Source organism: Cydia pomonella, chromosome 18 (genome assembly GCF_033807575.1).
Source record: "Cydia pomonella isolate Wapato2018A chromosome 18, ilCydPomo1, whole genome shotgun sequence".
Taxonomy (NCBI): domain Eukaryota; kingdom Metazoa; phylum Arthropoda; class Insecta; order Lepidoptera; family Tortricidae; genus Cydia; species Cydia pomonella.
Window position 1 is genome coordinate 17,405,015 of NC_084720.1, and position 19,545 is coordinate 17,424,559.

Sequence of the window (19,545 nt, forward strand, 5' to 3'; positions counted from 1 at the left end):
TCAATAATATTGTTGCAATAAAGAATATTGACTTACTTACTTACTTATCAAGTACAACTCACCCTCTCCTATGAATAGTTAAACCAAAATCAGCTCCAAAGTGCCTCAGGGCGTGCCTGAACACTTTATCCATATAGTCTATCTGCGGCGCCATGTCCGCATTAGTGCCGCCTCGGAAATCAAATGTGACGGGCCCGTCTGCCATCAGTGCGCAGGGAAGAGCTACTTGGAGGAGCAGGCTGATGGACCTACAACAATTAAATACAATTATATTAAGGAGATTGCAAATACAACGGAAAACTTACTTCTTAAGTGAAATAAGGTAGACAAGTTAAGCAACAAATGGCAATTAAATAGGCGGGTCCACATAGCGCGCGCGTTTGCCTCGCGCGAGCGATTTGTGCGCGAGAAAATTGCCTTGCGCGAGCGATTTGTGCGCGGGGAAAATGCCTCTGTGTGGACCCGCCTAGTTAAAAATTTAAAAAATCCCCTAATCGCTATATGCCCACAAAAGCCAAATATGCCTTACATCATTTTGGGAAAGAGCTGATACTCTTCAATCTGCTGGACAATTTCTATGAAACATAGCTAAAAACCACTGCAAGAAACCTCACTTTCACATTTAAAAAAATGCATTGAAATCGTCCCATCCGGAAAGCTATGATGTAACCAGCCACAGACAAACAGACATTGGCGTCAAACATACTACACCCCTCTTTTTGCGTCCAGGGGTTAAAAAAGCAAAGTTAAGGAACAAAATAATGTAGTTAATAACTATAGTCCTGCAATTTTGAGAGGATGGAGATAAGAATTCTAAATAAAAAATTTCACTAGCATGTCTACACATATTGTTATGTTCATGGTCACTTTTTACATCATGAGAACTACAACAGTACACAGATCCAGCAGTATGAGAACATTGAGAACTAGTCTCTCCTTTCTTCTTTTCATCCTGTTACCCTCCGCTGGGGCGTAGGGCTCGAACTAGTTTCTTAAGCCATTTAATAGTTTTGACTGTATACAGAGGTGTATGTATTTAAATATCTGGCGCCCCAGGCCAATTAGATTCGCCCCCCCTGTTAAGTGATGATAGTGCATTTCATTTTCATTTTGACAACCGGTTTGGCCTAGTGGGTAGTCGTAGGCCTGCCTACGAAGCTGATGGTCCCGGGTTCAAATCCTGGTAAGGGCATTTATTCGTGTGATGAGCATGGATATTTGTTCCTGAGTCATGGGTGTTTTCTATGTATTTAAGTATTTATAAATATTTAGATATTATATATATCATTGTTTAAGTACCCTCAACACAAGCCTTATTGAGCTTACTGTGGGACTTAGTCAATTTGTGTAATAATGTGCTATAATATTGATTTATTATTTATTTATTTAAGGAAAACATCCTATTTTGTGGCCCCTTGCAGCCTGCCACCCTGGGCCATGGCCTGCTTGGCCTAGGGTAAATACGCCCCTGACTGTGTATATCCACAGGTCTAAGAAAGATGATATAAGAATAATGTAACAAATGAAATTATCAAATGCAACAAAATTGACAGATTGCAAAGAAAAAAAAAAACAGAAATCAACCTTGTTTTGGTACAAGCACGGTTAAATAAATCTCTTAGCGGTAACGAAAAAATCTATACAAAGAGTACAAAATGCATGTGTTCGTTTCTGTTATGAGGTTCCCAAACGAGCACACATTACTCCATTTCTTAACGACAAGAAACTGCTAAACATGGAGAACCGCAGGCAGCAACATTTAGCTTATACAGTTAGGAAGGTGTTAGACTTCCAGAGGCCCTACTATCTGTATGAAAAGTTAAAATGGATCAAGGACTCGCGCCCCAGGTGGCTGAGAAGCTGCACCAAACTTGCCACGCCCAAACATAAAACAGCTTTCTTTAAAGGGAGTTTTAAATTTGCTGCTTCCAAAGTATGGAATGACCTGCTTCCACCGCTCTGAGAGCCGATATCGTTGTTTAAATACAAAAGGTTAGTACAGGCTCACCTCTTGGCCAAGCAGAGCGATGAGACATTCCCTCCCTCTTAAAGCTGACTCTCGTAACCGTTCACAACCCACTCACATACACATACTCACACACACTTACAGAGACACACAAGCATAATCGCGAGCAATCCTAATCTCTTACTTTTTTTAATATTAATTATAGTTAATAGTTACCCATCTTTGTAATGCAATACACTAAGAAGTACAAGTATTGTTACTAAGAGTGACTAAGTTTATTGATAGCTCATAGAAACGGGACTTAATAATGTGTAAAAACCGTGAAAGTTTAATCAGTGTTAAGTCTATTGATGTAAAATTTACCATGTTTTTTTCTTTCAATCTTTTCTCTTTCTCTCATGAGCACAAAAGTAGTATTATATATTTCGATGTATAATGTCCGACCATCCTTAGTCTGGGACCGGTCTAAAAAACCAGCGCCGGGCATGTCGGCCCGGCACACGCTGAGACTGGAACCCTTTGCCCAATACAATAAATACAATACCGGTTGATCTGTATAAATTATTAATGTATCTTTTTTTTACTATTATGTAACCTTATTCTCCTATGTACTTGTATGTGGCAATAAATGATTCTTATTCTTAAATATGGCTCTTTAGTAAGTTATGATTGTCACCTGACTAGAATTTGGTTTCGAAACTTACCCAGCTGTGTGAGGATCAGCAAAATACTGACCACCTCTAATCTTTTTTGGAGCAAATTCTACTTCTGTTGATCCAATCTCTGCTCCTTTTGTCTTGGCTTGACACATTTCAGCAACTAATTGAATTCCTATAAATAAATATTGTTGTTATACAAGAGGATTCTTCTGACAGAATTACAAGGAACATGATGGAAATATGACAAAGAATATGGTCTCAGCAACTAACAGTTGATAGAACAGTGGACTAGTCTCCTGGAGTTGCGAGTTTTAATCTCGCCAGAGACATTGAGTTTTTCCACATTTTTCTTATTCGTAAGCATCACAGAAATATTTTAAGAGATATATAATTGTAAAAATATACCTTTGCAATGCTGAGCAGCTAAACCAGGCTTACTTCTTCCAGCTCGTATCTTCGATATTCTCACTGGAATTCCTAGTATAGCACTTAAAGAAATTGATATTCGTAGTATTTGTCCTCCCTAGAACACATTAAGAAGTTAATCAATCATGGAGCAGGACTGCAATCACAATGTATCGAATCAGAAAGTAGACAGATGTTCCACAAGAAATGTAACTATATATTTTTTATAATCTTACCCCTTCCAATAGGCTACCATCTATATCCATGTACTCAGACATTATTTACCGTATAATTTCTTTCACAAATTAAAGCTACGATTGGAGACACGAATCGCTTTTAGCGAAATAATTTATGAAAACAATGATGATAACCCCTAATCAACACCGGCCAGTCCGGCCACTGGGTTTCGTCTCGGTGCGATTGACACTGACATTTCATGTGTGTATAGCCAGGATCAAAAATACATTAAAAAGTTAGCTACTTCCGTGGTAGTTTATTCGATTCGTTATTCATATAAAAACCGGTAAATTCATACATGTCGCCAATCAAATTGTCTATGAAATAAAAAAGTATTGAAACATCCGCGCAAAATGTCAATACTTGTTTTGTAATTTGTTGAACATCGCTATTTTGGCAAATTTACCTTGAAATACACAAAGTTTCAAAGTAACAGCTGGATATTGGATAGCTGTTTTTACCCGTTTTACGGATTTTAAGGCTGCAGCCGGTGTCCTACTGAAAATGCAGCGAAAACCCGGTTACCCAGTAGCCAATTGCAACATAAAAATGGTAAATAACCGAGTAGTTTACATTATTCTTGGAGATGAACGGAGGTGATTTCGCGTTTCTATTATTGTGAAATGCGGCTGCCTTAATGTTATTGATATCACGTTAAAACCCAGTACTTATACATAACGATTTACTGCAGTACTTGTGCACTAATTTAATATGTAAGTAGGTACTGGTGCTGCCCCATATTACATTCCTTATTCTAAAAGGTTATGGCTACAATCTGGAATAGCCGGTGAGAATGTCGCGGTGATTAAAGTTCAAATGTGAACTCACTGGTGATTGAATATTATGATTTGCTAGTGAATGGAACATCACTGTAATGATATGAAATATTTAAACCATTTTATTATCATTTTAAAATGCGATCAGTATTGGATTAAAAAACTGATTAACCTAGAAAAAAAAATCAATTGACTTTATTCTGCAAGTAGGACACAGCTACTCCTATATCTAAAATATAAAACCAAAATAGATTACCTGATCAGGTGTCCACAATGGGCCCCTCTCCCCAATTTCCATTGATATTTTAGATTACAGTCCCTTAGGAGAATTTCTTTTAAAACATCCTTGTTGAAAAAAGTTAATTTGCCATTTATTGTTAACAATAATCAACATTAGCCTTGACACTGACAAAAAAACTTCATCCCCTCAATAATCTTTGGTTCTCAGCCAGACAGTGTGCCACTCTCAGAGGCAGTGCCCTGTGATGATGACACAGACCAGCAGCAGCGGAGGCAGCAGCTCATCAACTTTGGACACGCACAGTGGGGCTTCAACAACTGGAGCTGGACTGTCAACAAACAGGATCTGGGTAAATTCACTTTATTATAGTTTTATTTGAGTTTCTGAACATAAAGGCTCTTACAATCCACAGGATTTTAACCACACATACCTGTGGCCAAAAACTAAAATTTAAAAGTTAGTTATAGGTAAAACCACCACTTATAATGAACAGATAAAGTGTTGGTACTAGTAATGTGGAGTGTTTCTTTACAGAGGATATTTAAAAATAACCAAATAGTGGCAACATCAAGATCAAATAGGCGTTTTTTCACCAAGATCTCATGAAAAATTGTATAAAAAAAAGGAAACTATACAAAATGTTATTATGTTTTCTCTAATTAACATAACAGCCAACACATTTTTTGCATTTTCTTAGATTTTGTGGACTTCGCAAATGGGAAATACTGCTGCGGTGTGGCCGCGTTCGTATGCGTATCAGTCAAGTCGTTCGACATACGCAGAGAAAACGTCGGCTACGCTACCTGCACCGCGCATCTAAAAGGCTCAGCCATACATCAGGCTAGGAAGGTATGACTGTCTGTTTTAAGACCTTATTTCCGTTACATTTAATACATTCTCTAGAGACTCTTGCCAGTTGGTTGGATCAAGGGTCAGAAGCAGAAGGCGGTGGTCTGCGGCCCTGACCACGGCAGCTTGGGCCCTGCCCTGCTGCTGGTGGTACCCTAGGTTAGGTTTTGTAAGTATTTATGTGTTTTTGTACTGTTTTTTCATGTGTTTTTATATTTTACTATTAGACGCATATTGTAAAAAACCTCGTAACCTAAGAAGAAAGATGAATATAGAGATAACAATAGTAAGTGGGGAGTAACGGCCCCACGGACCCGAGTGTTCCAGAGCCTTGTCAGGGTTTCCGTCTCCGCGTGTTTTCATCGGTCGGAGTGGAACCCCCTTAATTGGCCGTCCAGAGGGGAGTCAGAGCTACATACTCCACAGTAACATCGGAGAAAGCGCAGCACACCTCTCGGCACCCCTGAGCTGCTCACGCCTTTTGCACCTGGCCATCTTTACGATGGCGCATCAGGTGCCCATCTAACGAGTGGCCAGTCACCTAACACTCTATATCACAATGTTATGGCAGGTGTCCGGAACTCTTAGCAATAGCCCAGTCTTAGGCAGGGCTCGTCAAATGTATCGCTATTTGTATGTTATAATGCTATGTACACATGTCAGATACACGTCAGTCAGTATAATACATATAACGATTGGCCGAGGTTTTCGACTGAGGGGTAAGCTCTTAAAGGCGACTCCAGTTGTTGTAGACGGTGTTCTTCACATTGGCCTTATCAAGCTGTACTCTTCAATGAAATGTTTTAATCATAATAACTGGTTTCAGTGCGCAGTAACAAACGCCCTACGCGAGACGCTGCTCAGCTTCGGCGGCAGCGTCGCCACCGAGCTCATGGAGATGCTGGAGGCGACGCGCACGGAGCCCCTGCCCGCGCCCGCGGCGCCGCCGCTGCCGCTGCAGCCCGAGCCGCAGCCCGAGAACAACCAGAACCTCGCCAACAAGGACCCGAAGAACTCCCCGCTGCCTAAAAACATCCCGAGGAAAGATGTCGAAGCCAACCCGGTTAATATGAGGCATCCTCTCCCGCCCGCGATCAAGAATGTAGTCCAAAACCCCCCGCCGCCCGTCGCTAAGGCGCTCCCGATGCCGGCCAGCCTGCCGCCCGCCGCCAACAGGCCTCCAGTGCCCGTGGCTCCTCGCCCCCCGGCGCCGCGCCCCAACTCTAACGTAAGTTTCGTCCTGCAGCCCGTGGTGGGCGGGGTGGTGCCGCCGCTGTACGCGCCGCAGCCCCGGATGCCGCACGTCTCCCCTCCGCACATCTACCCCAACTACTACGAGTACGGCCCGTGGCATTTCACTTACGAGAGCTACGACCGCCACCACGGTAACGTCAACTTAAATTTCAATATCCCGCCGAAGAATTTGGTGGTCAACGGCCGGTCGGGGTCGGTCGAGTGTAAGAACGCCTGCGGGGTCCGCCCGAACGGCCCGGAGGGCGAACCTCTTCAGTACCATCCGCCGCAGAACCAGGGTTGCTGGATTAAGCCGACTATTTTCTATGACGGCTTCTGGACGGAGCAGAAAGTTAAAAAGTGGGTAGCGGAGCAGGTTGAAAAACAGTTTCCGGAGGATGCATCGCAGAAGTCCACTTCGCCCAGTAATAGTGGTCAGCCGGACCCTAAGTCTTAACGGCTGAAACTTTATGAAAGATATCTCTTAAGTATATTTCGTATTAACCAGTTTTGAAGTTGAAAATTATCTTGGTGTCTATGGGAAGCACACACTGTACTGCAAATACATATTTTACTGTTCAAATGACTCACGTGTAATGATGTAATGAATTTTGTCATATAGCAATAAAATATTTGTGGTGTTTAGCTCGGGAGTGTGTGCTTTGCCATGAATTTAAACTCTTAGAGCGATAAAACAGGGACTTTTGAACATGACATCATGTTATTATAACAGACACCGTTATATAAAACTAGGGAGGGGGTTAAATTCAATCCATGATGGTTTACAAAAACAACTTGAACTACTTAATTTTTTTTTAGTTTTACTCAGAAACCAAACAGAAATTTATTGAATAATGTTGTGTTGAAATATACAATTTTACATATTTAATGTAAGTTGGCAACATTGGCAAGAGCCAAAGAGAATTTGGAATAGAGGTCAAAGAATTTTTTTTAGCCACAGTAAATTTACTGCCATCTTTAGACACATTATTAAAACTTTAGAACGCCATTTGACTTTGATCCTTATTCTTTCACTAGTAAGTGTTAAATTTGTTAAATATCATAAAGTAGCGCCATCTTACCGGGCATAGGCCAAAGTTTTTACAGGTTTACACATCATACTTTGACAATCCACCTCTATTTCAAATTCTCTTTGCAAGGGCTTAACAAATGACCTATTATTTCTCCTTTCGGCGAATGTTGCCAGCTTAGATATTTAAAATTGTAACAAGCCACAGAAAACCATTTTATAAACGCCTTTAATTTCCCCCAGAAATAGAGCTTAGTTAATAACAAAAAAAAAAATAATAATTATCCCGATAATTATTATTGATAATTGACACGGGTCAGTTTAAGGTTGTTTTTGTAAACATCACAGAGATTTCCGTGGTGTAGATACGCTGCTAGTACCACTTCGCTTATATATCTCAAGTATTCGGAGTTTTGAAAGCGTATATAAGGTCCGATATTGAACTAGTTCACATAGTTTTTATTCCATTTAAATTATAAATATTGTCACACACAGGGCAGATAATAATAAGATAATGCACACGCCGCAAGCTAATTCTTCTCTCATTTCTTTTTCATTTCCCTAATGGCTTTGATTCTGCCATTATGTCAAGGTAGACTTTTGACTTGAAAGAAGAGAATGTTCGTATAAATTTTGACTTTTGTGAAACGATAGGCTGGTAACCCTTCTCTCATTTGGCAAGCGTGTGTTAAAGTGCCACCACACAAAAGTGTCAAATTAATATGAAAATATGATGTTTATTATAGCACTTCCACAATTTGTCGCTGCAAAATCTATGCAGAGTTATCTTAGATTCTAGATATCATTCCTGATTTTAGCTGAAAAAACAGGTATTACCTGAGCAAAGGAAAAAACTGCCACCTACTTGCCAGTAAGATTAGGGCCCAGCCTTAAAGGCTCAACTCGTCAAGGCGAGCCTTCTGCAGCAGTAGACTCAATTTGACGGCTTGAGCCTTAAATTTTCGGCGCGTTGTGTGATATTCTATCATTATCTGCAGTGTTGGTGGCAATTTAAGAAGTTTTGACGGTATTTGGAATCTCGAAATTTAGCACACTATTTTTGAATCGTTTTTTTCCGAATTATGGCGTAAGTGTTATTAGTGCTAAACGGTGACTATTTAGGGTAGTTTAAGGTTAGGGGCAGCTTCACATGCTTAGGGTGATAATAGACTTGATAGACAGCCGAATACAGAATAGCAAAACTATGTACAAGTCATTATGAAATTGACTGTACCTGGGACTCGTATATAATGAAGACTGCTAATCTGCCGGACACTAAATATTCTATTCAAATGTATTTTTTAGTGTAATCCATTTACCACTAAATGTATGACGCCGTAAAACGCCAACTAGTCACTCTAAAAATTAATAAAAATAGGCGACATTATAATAAAAAAAAAAATGTTTTATATAGTAGCAGAAAATATGTAACAAAAATTAGATGGGTGCCTCTTTTTAAGTATAAAAAATACCTGTGTCAAGAGACACCGCTCCACCATTGTGATTTACAACATCGTAATACAATGGTGCGTTTAACCAAAGTTACATCGACCGATGATAAAGGGCCGACCATCTTAGCCCTACTGGTTAGGTTATGGCGCCGTGATTAAATTTTACAATCTTTTTTTTTTTTTTTTACTTGCAGTGTACCTATGTATCCCGAACCGAGAAGTGGGTCAAATCTTGCAAGACAAATTTGACCCACTTCTCGGTTTCCGATGAAGCTGAAAATTTTCATACATATGTAAGTCGGATGACAATGCAATATTATGGTACCATCGAGCTGATCTGATGATGGAGACAGGAGATGGCCATAGGAACTCTGTGATAATACAATGCAACCTGTTTGGAGTTTTTAGAATTGGCTCGATGAGTTTTAGTTGCCTGTGGAAAGAGAAGTACAGTCAGCGATAAAAGCTTGTAACAAAAATGAAATTGTTGCCAAAAACTTATTAAACTTGAAAGTGCGCTGCGGAGTGAAAATGATTGGGAGCCCCTGAGTTCCTCTATGGTTTACGGTTTGTGCTATGGTTCATTTTTTTTTAGAAAAAAAGGTAAACAAACTTGACGTGTCTTTTTATTGAAAACGCTTTTTCTCAAACTTGCAATGAAATGTTGACATGACTTATTTCAAATTAGGTCCGGAAATACTACATATCCGGTACGATAAGTGAAGATGATATGTAAAGTAATTTCATACAGCTTTACACACCTAGGCCTGTAAAGCAACCTTCTTTTGTTTTAAACGTCAAATTGTGACACAACGTGTTGGCATTAAACCATCAAAATAAATAGTAATTCGTAATTTGTTTTTAGCTGAGTAAACCTAAGAATAAAACAAATTGACAACATTTTTGTTTATTTCATTGCAAGTTTGAGAACAGCACCATACAAATCTCGGCAGGGCGGGGTTCCCGCCGCATTTCCCTAGATACTACGATCTACTTGGCTTGTAACCCTTCGTTTCCCGGCCTCTATAGTAATGTACTATTTACAAATTAGTTTATAATACTTATGAAAGCAAATATAATTTAAATAATCGCATATGATAATTGTTATAGATTTGCTTTAACTTATTTTACAAAAGTGTTTTTTAATAATAAAACACGTCAAGATCGCTTACCTTCTTTCTAACACAAAAAAACGAACTATAGTGTTGCACTCTGGCGGCAGAACATTGCAGTAGTACTCCCTATTGGGTTGTTTGAGTGGCTAGGTAATAAAATAGTGATTTTTGCTAAAATAAACTTGCAATAATGGTCTCAGGAGGCCTACCGCGAAAACCGGAATTCGCCAATGGCGGGGATTTTTCTCTTTTACTCTCTCTAAGACGTCATTAGAGTGACAGAGAAAAATGCCCGCAATTGACGAACTTCGATTTTCGCGGTAGGCCCCCAGAGGCAAAAGCAATAAAACAAAGTTGTATGAACATTTTTCTATAATCTGCCGGCAAAAATATCTCCAAAATATTGATCCAGGGATTTAATTTCTTAGTGCCTGAATTTACAGAATACAGTCGAGTTTATAAATATGCATACATGTTTTTGGCTTTTTGCAATGGATTTAGGTCAAGAAATGTAATCTATACATCTTTATGACCTCGACTGTACACATATATTTGGAATTTCTTTAATTTACATCGAACAATCAGACAGAAAGACATATTTTGGGTATTTAGGGATTCTTAAATGCTAGGCTGTGAGCACTATCGGAAAGGAAGTTAAGCCTGTCACAGTCGGAGCGATAAAATACCAAGAGATATAGCAAGGCATCTTACGATATATTTTACGTACCATTTGACAGTGTCCACACACGAAGCTATAAATATATTTTAGTATCTTAAGATACCTTGCGAATATAGCGCGGTATATTACGATATATTTTGGTATCGTGGGCGTGTGGTGCTTAGCTATGCTATGTGGTGCTAGCTATGAGATATCTTACGATATATTAATATATATTATCGCTCCGTCTGTAACGGGCTTTATAGGCTCAACTATTGATATCAAGTTGGATGTAAAAAGGGGACTTATCGTGGTTATCAACTTTTGCGTCGTGGGGAAATGTGAAATTATTTGAAAGTGAAAGTCGGCTACGATAAACAAGTCTTTATTTGCTAGGTTCGTATTGAGCATGAATGACGAATGCATACATGCATTTATTTGCGTTAATACGGCGGAGTGTGTACGCGCCGTTATGGCGAAAGTTAGGAAGGTTTAAGTTTAATAGTATAGAATGCCTGAATATTGCCAGTATTTTTTAATGGCAAACAGAGGTTAAATAAGGGTACCTTTTTGGTACGGAACGCTAAAAATCATTATTAGAGGGATGAATAGCTTTGCGATCCTAACGAAATAACGGTACATTTTCTATGAAATTCCATTTCGGGAGAAAACGGTTTCCACTAACTAAATCTAAACAAATCACTTTGATTTTGATGTCGATCGCTTCAGCATAATACATTCTAGGTTTATAGGTATCGCTTTAAAAAAAACTTTTTTTGTTTTGCAAATATTGAAAGAAAGGAAAACCTATAAACCTAGTTTCTTATCGTGTCAATAACATATTAAAAAATCATTGAGAATGGAAAATATTTAGAAGTGAAAAAACGTTTTCTCTTTTCGATCAATTGGTATACTTCCTTCTTAAATATTAACATCTAATACTTTGAGGTTTTTAAAATATCAGTTTTAAGTAATATGAAATGTTTCCCGTATTTAGGAGGATGGTCCGGTTTTTTATGAAGGAATTGCTCTGTTGTACATAGGTATTATATTATGACTAAGATAATGTGTGCAGTACATGTTTTTACTGTAATAAATTGTTTGAAATTGCATAATGTTTGATTGTCGAATGTTTATGTTATGTTTTACCCGTTTTATTTTGTTTTAACTAAATTACTGTTCATTTAAATTTAATAGGTAAGATTCGTCATGGTAAAATGTAAAATTTTATATGATTTAGATAATTGCCTTTTACTATGAACAAATGTATGTATATAACTACCTAGTTGAAAGAATAATCCTAAGAAACACTTAAAAAATAGGGGATTGTCAGCATCGTAATTTTAATTAGGCCCTATTTTGTTTTAATGGTCTGTTCAAGTTGTTCACTAACCCAGTTAAGGCTGCGTTTCCACCAGAGAATATCCGACGGGCGGCGGATTTCACCTACAAATAGCACCCGCGTGCGACGCACGCGGCGGGCGTCCGCGTCAGCTAGCGTAGGCCCTTAAACTGACAATGCTCATCTATCTAACCAAAGCTTAGTATTGAACCAATACTATTGGTACTTATTATTGAACAAATTTAAGTTTCTTGGCAAAAAAATACTTTTAACCGAGACAAACACAACAAAGAAAACAATTGGTTTGCGTTGTTTTATCCTAGCCTAGGTCCTAGTTTCCTGTCCCTATAATATTGCATTGTTTCCCAGCATACCTTTGTCAAGTATGTCGCATACATATGTCAAGTTTCCAAGCACACATATGTCTAGTTTCCCAGCATACATATGTCAAGTATGTCGCATACATATGTCTAGTTTCCCAGCATACATATGTCAAGTTTCCCAGCATACATATGTCAAGTTTCCCAGCATACATATGTCAAGTTCCCCAGTATACATATGTCAAGTTTCAGCTCAATCGAATAAAGGTCTCCCACATATATCGACGCGGAATCTGCAAAAGCCGATAAAAAAGCTTTATGTCTACGCAATAAGTGCGAAATAGTACATTACGATACAAGTGCGAAAAATAGGAAATTCGAAACGAGTGGCGATAAATTAAAACACGACCGAAGGGAGTGTTTTAAAATCGACACGAGTTGCGAATTACCTATTCGCACATGTATCGTACAACGTTTTACAGTACATATGGCCCTTTAAATGTTCGACACAGTAACGTAATATGCTACTTCTCGCACTAGTGCTATAAAGTAGCCCCATATGTACTGTAAAAGACGTTTTCATTTCTTATGCTCTGAAATAGGGTCATTGACTCATTGTTGTTCTAAAAAGTGATACGTTTCTGCACTAGAGCATTTTACTTTCCAAGTATGATCTTATATATTTTTTATATAAGTAATTAAATTTTGGCTTGACATAAAAGCTTGTAATGAAAACGTTTTAAGGTAGCTATAGCAGCATATTTATCACAGGAGGTGAAGGTAGACCCCGAAGAGGAAGCGCGCGCGGAGAGGAAGCGGCGACAGCGGCAGGCGCAGGAGGAGTTCCGGCTCAAGCAGCTGATGCGCCAGAAGACCGGTTAGCATTCGTCGGTTGCCTTAATACAGGCCTAAGAACTTTGATACCAGCGGGCTAAGCGCGGTCGCACATTTATGGCTTGTCATCATGCCTGTCACGTTCTAACAAGTAATTGCGAAAGTGATAGGTATAGTGACAAGTGATAAAAATGCAACCCCCGTTGTTAATAGATTTGGTAGAGGTACAGTCCAGGGTGCCTAGAGGTGACAATCGCTTGCTCTACTGTACTTAGAATGCTACAGTATCCGCGTTTATAATTTTTCCATACCAAGAGGAGATTTAAATTTAATTTTCTCTTTTTGTATGGACGATTTGGTGGAAGCTTATTATTTGCTTAAAATATGGCAATATTATTATTAAGGTCAAATTTCTAAGAACATTTATGACGTTAATAATGGCATTCTATCACTTTGGTCTGTTCAAATCAGTGAAAAGTTAGCTTAGAAAAAAAAGAGTTAAAGTTAGTTAGCGTGTTTTTTTCATTTCCTGTCTATTTTTAACTGTATGGTGCACAATAAAGAATATTTACTTACTTACTTAGACGGTTCTTTAGTACTACCATTTATCAACACTAAAGCATTCTATACTATAATACATTTCGCTTGAATGACAATACACAGATTTGCCTCGTAAGTACTCGTACCAATGAGTTTTTTAAAATTTAGATCCTCCTATGGACCACGGGCCTACCCATAGGACTAATTAGTTCAATGCAATTGAAACTTTTTACACTTGGAACAGAGTTGCATATCATTTCTTTCATTTCATTTTAAAACAAAAGAAATTCAACCTTATTCCCTACGCTATTGATTTCAAATTCAAATAGTAATTTTTTAACGATATATCAATTTATAGGTATTTCGCTACGACAACGAAACGCTTTGTCTCTTTTTCACTCTTCCATGTTAGCGCGATAGTGACAGTTGTGTTTCGTTCGCTACGGAGCGTAGATGATTGACATGTTGGCTGCGCACAAAGGTATAAAATATCGACACTGATATAGTACAAAACATGTATAGGTACAGTCAACCAATTTGAATCCTAGGCCACTATAGAACCTTGTCGCTTTAACTACTCTATACATGACATGCATCAGTCAATAAGCACTGTCGTAGAAGTCATGACATGGTTCTATAGTGGCCTAGGAATCAAATTGGTTGACCGTACCTACACGACTTTATTAGATACACATCAGTGTCGACCGAACGTTAATTAAAATTGAAGTTATATTGATTTAAACCAACACGTTTTTCGTTCATAGTTTTAAAACGAATACGGGACTTAATCGCGTACACTTACGTTTATTATATGGCCTGACGTTTCGAACGTGACGTCACGCTCGTCACACAGTTTGCCTGTGACCACGGATGACGCAACGTGCTAAAAGTATCTGCCACTCTTTAATAATAATAATTAATACATGACATTAAAGCTCTCCAAGGGGCCTCTACGTGTTGGGTCTACATCTCTAAGCAAGCCTATCAAAAGACCTGGATTTATAGGCCCGTGAAATCCAAATAATAATTTTACAAATGTGCGTAGTGAATTTATAGGTCATACTGAACAACAAAACTTCCGTGAAACACAGACATATTAAATATGTTAAAACGGGTCACTCAACGCGAGCTCCTGACGACACTACTCGGTACGGAGTGTAACATGTCAATCGTTTTCGACTTAAAATACACTGAACAACTTTTATTATGAGACCAATGCCGACATCGGGAAAAAAAAAGTGGCTGTCCCATCAGCCGGAATGTACGAAACAGCGAATTTTTTTTTTTGCGGTGGTCTTAACGCATTCACTGCCAGGGGGCGTGGCCTAGGAACAAACTTGTATGACGGTGAACGCATATATGCGTCGGTGGCAGTGAATGTGTTACGTTAATATAGCCATAGAACGTACACATACACGCACACGCGCACACTCACACACATACCCCCCCCCCCCCCCTACTCCCCTCTTAAGTGAACTGGAAACCTGGCATCTTTACCCTGTAAATTTATTAATTTTCTTTTCTATTTTCTACTCAACTCATCATGTAGTATCATTTTCTGTTTTTTAAGTTAATCTGTATCGCCTTTGTTAGTTAAGATACTTTACTGCGGAAGAGCGGTGTCTCTTATCACAAGTATCTCTGAATACTTAAAAAGAGACATCTACCCTGTTATTGTAAAAATCATGTATGCTAACGAATAAATAAAAAAAATTTTTAAATTTTTTAGAACGTAATGGCAATTAAGTCCTTTATGCCAATTTCTACCATTTTGAACATTTTCCAAAAACGAAACGACAGGAAAAAATCTATGTAGCTACTGAATCTGCTTTCAAAATTTTACGAGATTCAGTTGAGAATTGCGAGTATTGCGACCTGTAGAGGAGAACATCCGGACATACGAAAGCAAATTGTCCGAGTCAAAATGGGTCGTGGGACTCATATTTCTTTGATCGTAGGCGTAGGTGCCTAAGGTGGGAATAAATAAATAAATATCATAGGACGTTATTTATTACACAAATTGACTAAGTCCCACAGTAAGCTCAATAAAAATGGGAATGGGTCGTCGAACACACTATGAATATGTTGAAATGATGGTGATAGTTATTTTTAAATCTGGACGTTTTGAGGAACATATATACTGGTGGAAATTATGGTTAGGTTATACCTACATACGATACATGGTAGGTAGGTATATATGCATACATTGGCGCCTTCAAATGATATCTGATCTCGATTGAAAATTCATAAAGGCAGCAAAATGTATAATTTTTGTAGGTATCTAATATTTCTTCATTCTGACACATTTGTATTGCTTAGCCTGTAGGTACGCATGCATTTATGTTAGCTTGCTTTTTCACTTGTTAGGTAGGTAATAGCAAAGATACATTGCTGTTACCTACTAAGATGCGTAAAATCCAAGACAAATTCGTGCATTGAATTTGTCAGGTAAACGAGATGGCGCTGTACAGCTTCAGACATTTTGCTGTAACTCTGTCAAAAGTTGACGTTTGACAATTCGGTGACCGCAAAACGGCGCAGTACAGCGCCATTTGTTTTCGATGTCAAACTAAGGGGCACGTTTTTATCTTAGACTACCTCTCTATTATAATCTATTCTCTTTGGTACTAGCTTAGGCAACCATTTTTGTAAGTATGTCATGACACTGCTAATTCTCTGCTTATATCTATTTTTATGTAATTTGTTTACTTTAATAAAGTTGTTTTTTCATTACATTTTGTTTGCATATACTAATTTTCATTTCCTTCGATCTTAAATATACCTAACATTCTTCGCAGTAAGAACATGCAAAAGTTACTAATTTATCACTTCAAATTAAAACCTTACGCATGCATTAAGGTTGATTTTTGTCTGTTAGTCGCGTGCCAATGAGAAGCCAAAATTTTTAAATTCATTCATTTACTTAAGTAAGGCACTTAATCTGACAAACCAAATTTGTCAGTAAATAAAAATAGAAAAAACTATACTCATCCCTTTCTTTGGATGCTAGTACTAGTACGTAAGGCAAAGACAGTATGATTCTCTCCGTATGTATGTATGTACAGTATGGTAAATAAGTTGAGAGGAAAGAATAGCTTTGCGATCCTAGTAGTGTAAGGTGTACGCATAAAAAAACTGCAAATCGATGTACAGTTTAGCCATTTGGCAGACGCATAGTAGAAGTCAAAACAATATTTAAGGACCGTATCGAAAAGAAAGTAGACAACTACTTAGTGTAAAAGCTATATAATTAGATCGTGTTTTTGAAAAATAACAAAAGTAAATAGAAATATGTAATCTGAAAAAGGATATTTTTTTAGATAAACAACTGCAATGCCCCTACTTTGCCTGAAATCTGACTTTCCTTTTGATGTTCTGCATGAGGTTTTGGACGACTTTCTTGGTCACGCTTTCAGAAGCAATATGCCACTTTTTTTTAAAGTTATCAAGGGAAGTTGCAGCCTTAGCATTTTTTTGAAGATATCTTTTCATAAGGGCCCAGTATCTCTCGATAGGGCGAACTTCCGGACGATTAGGCGGGTTCATGTCTTTCTCTACAATATCTACCTTGTTGGCCTTATACCACTCTCTAGTCACTTTCGCATAATGACAGGAGGCCAAGTCTGGCCAAAATAATGTAGGTATCCTGTGCTTCTTGATAAAAGGCAACAACCTCTTTTGTAGGCATTCGTCGCGGTAAACTTGGGCATTTATAGTTCCCGTAGCGAAATAAGCTTTTGATTTCAGTCCGCATTGACAAATTGCTTGCCAAACTTAAATTTTCTTTCCAAATTTTTCCATATTGATCGACTTATCTTTTTGCGAAACCTTTTTATTTGCCGAAACTGTTATAAATTGTGGGCCAGGTAGAGTTTTGTAATCGAATTTACAATAAGTTTCGTCATCCATTATGATACACTGCACTTTTTTTGTAAGAACTCGGTCATAAAGTTTTCTGGTGCGTTTTCGAACAGCAACTGTCTGTTTTTCATCACGTTTGGGCTGTTTTTGTTTTTTGTACGTCTTCAGGTTGCACCTTTTCTTGATACGCTGGATCATTCCTATAGAAGTTTTTGCTTTACGAGCAGCATCCCGAATAGACAGAGTTGGTTTTCGATTGAACATTTGAACGACTCTTCTTTGCAATTCCGGGTCGGAAGGGCCTCGTTTTCGTCCAGACTTTGGTAGATCTTCTAAGGTAACAGTAGTGCCAAACTTATTAATTAATTTATGTACACCTGCGGGGCTAACATTGTATTTTTTAGCAAGCTTTCTTATAGTTAACCCTTTATTTTTCCACCAGTCGTCCAAAATATTTTTTCTCACTTCTAAATTATTCTTCCCCATTTTGACAGATATGATAGAATGTCCAATTTATTTTTAGTTTTAATAGAGTTAAGAAATAGGTTTATATTTCAATAAAACATATTTGTGTCTATGACGTCCGTGAAAAAAAATATGCAGTTGAAAAGTTGTCTACTTTCTTTTCGATACGGTCCTTATGACCCGCAGTTCCTAAAAAAAAATCACGTTTTTTTAGAAACCTATCGTGTGTGGTATCGTATCAAAGGGCTTTCTGAGGCGATCCTAGAAATATACCACATTATTACATTTCAGCCATTTTTTTTTAATGAAAACAAAAATAATTTTCAAAACAAACCGCGATATTGATGCAAGCTTAAGCCCTTTCAGAAATCTTCTTCCTCGCGTTGTCCCGGCATTTTACCACGGCTCATGGGAGCCTGGGGTCCGCTTGAAAACTAATCCCAAGATTTGGCGTAGGCACTAGTTTTTACGAAAGCGACTGTCATCTGACCTTCCAACCCAGAGGGTAAACTAGGCCTTAGTCGACGATCCAAGCCTCATCGACTCCTTAAAGTACTAAAAATTCTGCACAAGAAAAACATATGTACAGTCAGCGTCAAATACTTTGTAGCAACCAAAGTAGCCAAATAGTTCGGTACGCCCTATATTTAGTATGGTGTACCGAACTATTTGGCCACTTTGACTGCTACAAAGTATTTGACGCTGACTGTACAACAAGTCAATTATAATAAAACAAACAACCCGACTGCTTACAAATAATGAGCCAGACTTTAGTTTTCTTTGTGGATATGATATATAGGTACATATATCTTTGAAATGGTCTTTCCACTTGCTTTCATTTGATACCAATATTGATAAAGACAACCTTCCCCCGTTTTTTTTTTCATTTGCGGGCGCCATTTTCAAAATATATATAGCCTATGTAACTATCACAATTCTGACGAATTCAACTACACCTCATATGTCAAAAACAGCCCAGCCGTTTGGGCTGTAGGGCGTGCCAAAAAAATTGACATATATACATTGATACGCTCTAAAGACATTACCCTCTTTCCGACGCTGTCGGGTAAAATATGATGCTGTGTGTGCTGCTACGTGTGTGTTTGTGTGTGTGTGATGCTGGTGTGTGTATAAAGCGTTAATGCAAGCATAACTTTATTTGGATTGCTCAACTGTTTACCAATTATTTTCAGAAGAGTCGTCGGAACTGAAGAACGGCAGCAGCATCGATCGGCTGCTGATGGACATACCTTCGCAGGATATCGTCGTCAGAGAGAGCGGGAAGCGGAAAACGCCGCCGCCGGAGGGCAGTGCCAAGCGGAGAGGCGGCGGCGGGATGGTTGACTAAGCAAGGGCGTAGCCAGCCAGTGAACTAGGGGGGGGGGGTGGGGGGGGGGGGGGGGGGGGGGGGCAAGTTATATAAAATGAAAATGTGAGCTCTAGGGACCTCTGCCTGTACCTGCCTACGCCCATGAGACTAAGGGCTGTTTTGGACGGCGCGAAATCTCGCATCAGTTTCATTACATTGCGGTATTTGGTAATGGGGTCTGTCAAAAGTTTTTA

General features: G+C 38.5%; 3 protein-coding genes across 3 annotated transcripts in view; 2 read left to right on the forward strand and 1 right to left on the reverse strand.

Annotated features, from left to right (window-relative positions):
- LOC133527465 (RNA 3'-terminal phosphate cyclase) overlaps positions 1–3,445 on the reverse strand; it is a 17,341-nt gene extending 13,896 nt beyond the window's left edge. Inside the window, exons 1-4 of the mRNA XM_061864490.1 lie at positions 3,267–3,445; positions 3,031–3,148; positions 2,671–2,797; positions 63–248 (exon numbers count right to left, since the gene is read on the reverse strand). Coding sequence (XP_061720474.1) covers positions 63–248; positions 2,671–2,797; positions 3,031–3,148; positions 3,267–3,308 — 473 coding nt within the window. The 5' untranslated portion in view covers positions 3,309–3,445. The remainder of the gene's footprint in view (positions 1–62; positions 249–2,670; positions 2,798–3,030; positions 3,149–3,266) is intronic.
- A 138-nt stretch (positions 3,446–3,583) lies between these two features.
- Positions 3,584–7,680, forward strand: LOC133527461 (uncharacterized). Its single transcript, XM_061864485.1, has 4 exons — positions 3,584–3,819; positions 4,492–4,633; positions 4,982–5,133; positions 5,960–7,680. Exons 1-4 carry the CDS (start codon positions 3,772–3,774, stop codon positions 6,821–6,823), a joined length of 1,206 nt encoding a protein of 401 aa, XP_061720469.1. The 5' UTR covers positions 3,584–3,771; the 3' UTR covers positions 6,824–7,680.
- A 5,340-nt stretch (positions 7,681–13,020) lies between these two features.
- Positions 13,021–19,353, forward strand: LOC133527919 (uncharacterized; the record flags this gene model as incomplete). The annotated part of the gene is made up of 2 exons (XM_061865115.1): positions 13,021–13,159; positions 19,176–19,353. Coding segments are annotated over 2 exons (294 nt in total), but the record flags the coding sequence as incomplete, so codon positions are not given.
- Positions 19,354–19,545: the final 192 nt, after the last annotated feature.